The 6997-nt window shown below is 46.2% G+C and overlaps 1 protein-coding gene across 1 annotated transcript; it reads left to right on the top strand.

Annotated features, from left to right (window-relative positions):
• Positions 1-1177: 1177 nt before the first annotated feature.
• KCTD21 (potassium channel tetramerization domain containing 21) lies at positions 1178-1976 on the top strand. Its single transcript, XM_056858734.1, has one exon. The coding sequence runs from the start codon at positions 1181-1183 to the stop codon at positions 1961-1963; it is 783 nt and encodes a 260-aa protein (XP_056714712.1). The 5' UTR covers positions 1178-1180; the 3' UTR covers positions 1964-1976.
• The last annotated feature ends 5021 nt before the right edge of the window (positions 1977-6997 follow it).

Here is a 6997-nt window from a genome sequence, read left to right as displayed (position 1 = left end):
CCACCACACCACACTATTTCAAGGATGGCCCAGAGGACCATACTGGCATTCTGATTAAACAAGGGTCTCCAATGTGATGCCCATGGGCAACATGTCGCCTGCTGACAACTTTCCAGGCACCTGCAAAGAGTGGGAAAGGCTCTTGCCCTGCAAGACTTCTGTTTTTCCAGTGGAGATTGGATTGGCTGTACCGATTTTTTTTAAATTTGGCTTTGGCAGCAGCTGCCACCACAGCACAAAGGTCTTCACTGTGTGACTGAACGTAAGTTGCAGCAGCCATTTTGTGGTAGCCTCCACCTCCTTCGGCAGCCATCTTGTGGCAGCCATCCTGTGCCTGTGCCCGCCGGGCGGTGTCAGAATTTCAAAGGTGCCAGCAGGCTCAAAAAGGTTGGGGACCACTGGATTATCAGATAATATGACAAAAGGTCTCAAAAGCAATCCAGCGTCAGCTGCCATGAGTTCTTGTTTGCGCATGCACCACAACGCATAGTTCAATTGTGGAACTCCCTGCCTTAGGATGTGGTGATGGCTGCCAACTTGGAAGGCTAGAAGAGGGGAGTGGGCATGTTCATGGAAGAGAGGGCTATCCATGGCTGCTGGTCAAAATGAATACTAGTCATGATGCATACCTATTCTCTCCAGGATCAGAGGAGCGTGCCTGTCATATTAGGTGTTGTGGAACACAAGCAGGATAATGCTGCAGTCGTCTTGTTTGTGGGCTTCCTAGTTGGCTGCTGTGTGAACAGACTGCTGGATTTGATCGGCCTTGGACTGATCCAGCATGGCTTTTTAAATTTTCTTATGTTCACTTTGGACTGCAGAGGATAAGGTTCTCATTTTAAATATTATTCTTTCGGACCAAAAAACACACCTCCATAAGCATAAGAAACTAGCCAAGCAGGACAAACGGTGTTAACCCTTCTACGGGTTTGCTGTCCTGGGCTCTTCTTATGTTCCTATGTTCCAAGAGTTGTAATTCAGCAGTCTCTCTTTCTAACCTCCCATTGAAATCCCTTTGCAAGAGAACTGCTACTCGTAATATTTTTGGTTCACCATCTTCATGAGCTCAAGAATATTTTGTGCCTCAAACCCTGAATGAGTCTCATACTTAATTACGTTGGTATTTGTTGTCCTCTTTCCCTCCCCAGAACATTTCCTGCAGCCGAGCCGTTAACACGCCATGTCAGAGCCCATAACGCTCAACGTTGGTGGGAAGCTGTACACCACTTCGCTGTCCACCTTGACCAGTTTTCCTGACTCCATGCTGGGCGCCATGTTCAGCGGCAAAATGCCGACCAAGAGAGACAGCCACGGTAACTGCTTCATCGACAGAGATGGAAAGGTTTTTCGCTACATCCTCAACTTCCTGAGGACTTCTCACCTGGACCTTCCTGAGGACTTCCAAGAAATGGGCCTCCTTCGACGGGAAGCCGATTTTTACCAGGTCCAGCCATTGATCGAGGCTTTGCAGGAGAAAGAGGTGGAGCTCTCGAAAGCGGAGAAAAACGCCATGCTCAACATCACCTTGGATCAGAGGACTCAGACGGTTCACTTCACGGTCCGGGAAGCTCCCCAGATCTACAGCCTGTCCTCCTCCAACATGGAAGTGTTCAGCGCCCACATCTTTAGCACCTCCAGCTTGTTCTTGAAGCTCCTGGGCTCCAAACTGTACTACTGCTTCAACGGCAACCTCTCGTCCATATCGAGTGACTTAGAGGATCCTTACCACATCACCTTGGACTGGGTTGCGAGCGTAGAAGGCCTGCCGGAGGAGGAGTACAACAGGCAGAACTTAAAGAGGCTGTGGGTCCTGCCGGGGAAGAAGCAGATTAACACTTTCCAGGTGTTTGTGGAGGAGGTCTTGAAAATCGCCATGAGCGACGGCTTTTGCGTCGATTCCTCTCACCCGCATGCCTCGGATTTCATGAATAATAAGATCATCCGACTCATTCGGTACAAGTAGACCTTGTATTCCCGGCCCCCTCGTTTGTTCACAACCATATCGATGTGTCACAGTCTTACCTTGACACAGGTTGTGTGTTCGCACTTCACGAAACGCCATGCTAATCTGAATTACCAGTTGCTAATGGGGCTAACTAACGTAGGCTGAGTCTCTAGAACAAGGAGGTGTGATAAATCTATATGTGTAGGCCATGCAAGGGATGAGGCACCCAGATCTTGCCCGTTATGCTTCATGGAGATTTTTGGCTCCACTTGCGCTGCTTACCATCCAAGAAGCATCCTGGGGAAGCGCCTCATTTGTAATTTCACTGCCATGTTGGCACCGGCTATGACATCAGTGTTTACAAAGAGAAGGGAAACATCCTGTATTCCTTCATCTCCTTTACGGGATTGATGCCACTGTGCCTGGCTGACGAGAGATTGAAGTTACGGCAATCGTGGCAAGGGGGTAATGGTGAGGAATACATATGCTTGTAAAATAATAAATGTGCCTACCTCTGCTCTGGAAAAAAATCAGCATTTCTGATGGTTTACATAAAGGTTCCGTTAATCACGTGACTTATTTTAACCTCTCTGCCTCGATTTTCTTGGTGGACAAGGAAGCTTACTGTGGTGTAACCTTCCGGAAAAGATCTGTCAGAGGTCTCAAATCATTGCGGACCTAGGTGTTGCTTAGCAGTTTATGGCTCATGAATGGAAGAGATTCTTGAAATAAGCAGGTCATGACAACCACTAGGGCAGATTTCCTCTTGTCTTACGTGTGCCCCGGGGTTATACAGATGGGAAATCGCTCGTGAGTTCTGCGGAGTGGCAGATTTGACTTTATACTCTTTTGAACCCGAACACTTGCCACTCACATGTTGAAGCAGGGTAAAGGAGGTGTTGTTTCACACAGCTGACATATCAAGGAGACAAAAATGGGACTTGTCTCTGTGGCCCTAGGTTTGCAATGGATGTCAATCTGCCAGCTTTTTCTCCTGCCCCCACCTGCCAAGTAGAAGGTGTCGGTAAGAACATTTGTCACATTTTGCAATCAGCACGTGCAAATAATGTAGATCTAGTTAAATCCTAGTGTGTCTGCAGCATAATTTTATCACCTTTTCTTAGATTTGCCGCCACTATTTTAATTTCCGCTATGGTCATTTTCTGTTAGCTTCCCCACACTTGATTTCTCTTGCTTCTCCTTTATGACCTCTCTGCCTGGTTGGCTACTGGGTTTAAAATGCTCCTACTTCCTTATTTGGTCCCCACGCTGACCAATTCAGACACCCCTTTGCAAAAGGCAATGCCTCATACGTTTTTCGAACATGGTGAACAATGCGTAGGGTTGCCAACCTCCAAGTGGTAGCTGGAGATCTCCTGGGATTACAACTTATCTCCAGGCAATAAAGATCAGTTCACTTGGAGAAAATGGCCACTTTAGGAGGTGGACTCTATGGCATTTTACCCTATTGAAGTCCTCCCCCTCCACAAATCCTGCCCTCCTCAGTCTCCACCCCAAAAATCTCCAGGTATTTCCCAACCCAGATCTGGCAACCCTACGAATGCACGAGTCTGGCACATCTCTATGATAACTTCCTGGTAATCTCAGAAGAAGTGTTAAGCCTCAAGCTTCACCTGTGGGACAGGTGAGAGAGAGCTGTCACATGACTCAGCACCATGGGCAAACAGACAAAGTTACTACAGCATCTCTGTATAACTTCCATAAAAGCTGGTGGCACTCAGAATAGCGGGGACTTGCCTTGACCCGGACTGAGGGCATCACATCCCTTCATTGTAGTGGATTCCGATAATTCTAGCAAAGCAAAAAAAGCCTTGGGAAATCGCTGAGTTCATCGTGGCCTGGAGAAATGTCAAAAATATGGTTTGAGCCAGGAGACGACGAGGAAGCTTTGCTCCATCAAAGAATTTGCGAGAACAATCATCACCCCACGGCTAAATCTTTGTTTTGCTGGCACATCCAAGTGTCTCCTTAAAATTAGCCCTTATCCACCAACGATATTTGGCTGCTGCAGCAAGATTGTGGACGCCATTCAGTTTTGCAGCGAATGCCAAACTCCATGACAGATTGTGTAAAAATGTCCATTATTGTGGAAATACAGGATCCCTGAGACACCCCCTCCCCCATATAAGAGCGTTTTGGGCCTAACAGATATTCATAATAAATTGACTTGTTAACTTTGAAATGTGCTTCTGAGAATTCAGCATATGTTTAAGAGGGATTGTGTTTTTGATGTGTTGCAAAGAATGGAAGACTCTTTCAAAGTGCCCATTGCAGGCTTCGAACTGTAGTGTGAACATAGTAAATAATCTCAACTCCTGGCAAGATGACATTTATTTCTCTATACATTTTAAAACTACCCTTTTTTTTTTCAGGTGCTCAATGTGTAGCATACATGCGTTCCCCTTCCATTTTGTCCTTACATCACAAACAAGAAGCTGCTGTTTACTGAACCAGACCTCCTGTCTATCGAGGTCAGTATAGTCTACTCAGATTGGCATTGGCTCTCTAGGGCAGGGGTATCAAACATAAGGCCCTGGGGCCGGACCCAGCTCCTCGAGAGCTCTTATCCAGCTCACAAGACAGCCATGGCAGCCACTCCCCACTCTCAATCTGGGCTGGCAGATCCAGTCCTCGTAACAAATGAGTTTGACACCCCTGCTCTAAGGTCTCACGCATAGGTCTTTCATAGAATCATGCCTTAATTCTGGGTAACTTAACATTCTTTTTATTGTGGTCAAATTCATATCGAATTGTACAAGTACGGGGATTATGCTGGTTGGTCCCTCCTCAACATACCTAGAAACATGCCGCCCTGACCTGGGTGGCCTGATCTCATCAGATCTCAGGAGCTCAGCACAGTTGGCCCTGGTTAGTACTTGGGTGGGAGCCCAGGATTGCTATGCAAAGGCAGGCAATGGTAAACCACCTCTGTATGTCTCTTGCCTTGAAAACCCCATGGGGGGGATCACCATAAGTCAGCTCCAACTTGATGGCACTTTACGCACAGATAGAGAAACATGCCAGGTTGGTTGCTTTCACATGTTTTCACACAGGAAAATCCAGTTGCAAACAATTATTCAAGTACACTATCCAAAGTATTCTCATTTTCATCCCCTGTAAGTTCCTGTTTCTTGGGGGGGGTATGTTCTGTATGGTTTGCTCCCTCTAGTGGTCCATTCAATATTACACCGGTTTATGTCCATCTTAAAAACCTGCAGTTTAAATACGCAGGGAGATATGCCGGACATAAACCAGTGTAATATCAATTTGACAACTACAGGGAGCAAAATTTGTGCGGAACATGACCCCCCCGATCCCCACAAAAACAGGAACTTACCAATGAGGCAAATGAGATTGTGGAAAAGCCCTGTGTGAAAGTGGCCATTATCTGTATGCTCCAATTGAGTACACAAATTCCAAAGCTTATATCTCTACACATAAACCCTTGTGCAAACATCTGCATGGTTGATGCACGGGAAGGGGGAGCTAGCATAATCTCAGCTCTTTCTCCTCCCAACGCAGATGCCAGACTGCATTATTTTGATGCACACAGTTGAAGGCACAGATTTTTAAAAAACCTCCAAAAGCAGAAAACCTGCCCCTCCTTCAAAACACAGATTGATTAATTTGGGTCATTTATAGTCTACCTTTCTCACTTGGGCTCAAGGCGGATTACACAGAGTGAGTCAATACAGGATGGGGTATTCAATAAACAATACAATACACACACCATATATACACACACATATTCATATAATTAGGAAAGATGGATTAGATTTAGATGAAGGTGGAGTGAAAATTGAGATATGCTGATGATACATTACTAGCAGAAAATAGTGAACGACTACTGCTGAAAGTTAAAAGAGAAAGTGCCAAACCAGAACTACAGCTGAACATCAAGAAGACAAAGGTAATGACTACAGGATAATTACTCAACTTTACAGGTGACAATGAGGAAATTGAAATTGTTCAAGACTTTCTATTCCTTGGCTCTATCATCAACCAAAAGGAAGGCTGCAGCCAGGAAATCAGGAGACTGGGAAGGGCAGCCACGAAGGAGCTAGAAAAGATTCTGAAGTGTAAGGATGTGTCACTGGCCACCAAAATCAAGTTAATTCATGCCATCGTATTTCCTATTACTATGTATGGGTGTGAAAGCTGGACATTGAAGAAAGCTGATAGGAAGAAAGCAGAGTCCTTTGAAATGGGGTATTGGAGGAGTGTGTTATGGATACCGTGGACCACCAAAAAAACAAATCAGTGGGTTCTAGATCAAATCAAGCCTGAACTGACCCTAGAAGCTAAAATGACTAAACTGAGGCTGTCGTACTTTGGTGACATTATAAGAAGACAAGAGTCACTGGAAAAGACAACCATGCTAGGAAAAGAGGAAGGCACTAGGAAAAGAGGAAGACCCAACAGGAGATAGATTGACTCAATCAGGGAAGCCACAGACCTCACAAACCACGGTCACACAGCCCAGATAACCTACAAGAACCAATGAACTCTGACCTTGAAAGCCTTCGACCACAGACCTCAATTTGCAAGACCTGAGCAAGGTTGCCAAAGATAGGACGTTTTGGAGGACGTTGGTTCATAGGGTCGCCATGAGTCGGACGCGACTTGATGGCGCTTAACACACACAAATGTGTATTATGCATGGAAGGTTTTGCCTTGGGTTTGCTGCTCTATACATGCGCATTTCCCCCCATCCAAATTCTCAAAACTCTACATGGGGGCTTATTTTTTAGTTTTAAGAATTTGGATGAGGAAAATGTGCATCTAGAGAGCAACAAATCCAAGGCTAAACTTCCCATGCATAAATGGCCACAGCTGCTTCTCCCTTCTCCATTCCAGGAGGATGCAGGCACAGCAGAAAAGCGAAGAATGAATGAAACCACGCCAACGCGCAGGCGCGGTACTCAAAGTCGGCGCAGGCGCCTTGAGACGAATGGCCGGCCGCCGCTTACCTTTCGTCGCGCGTGCGCAGTGCTGCCGGGCCGTCAGGGGCGCGGAGAGAGGCGGCCTGTC

Source organism: Euleptes europaea, chromosome 12, assembly GCF_029931775.1.
Source record: "Euleptes europaea isolate rEulEur1 chromosome 12, rEulEur1.hap1, whole genome shotgun sequence".
Classification (NCBI taxonomy): Eukaryota; Metazoa; Chordata; class Lepidosauria; order Squamata; family Sphaerodactylidae; genus Euleptes; species Euleptes europaea.
This window is presented reverse-complemented; position numbering and strand designations above follow the sequence as displayed.

Bases quoted from the DNA above. Each gene is read 5' to 3' on its own strand.
- KCTD21 (XM_056858734.1), top strand. From the start codon at position 1,181: ATGTCAGAGCCCATAACGCTCAACGTTGGTGGGAAGCTGTACACCACT.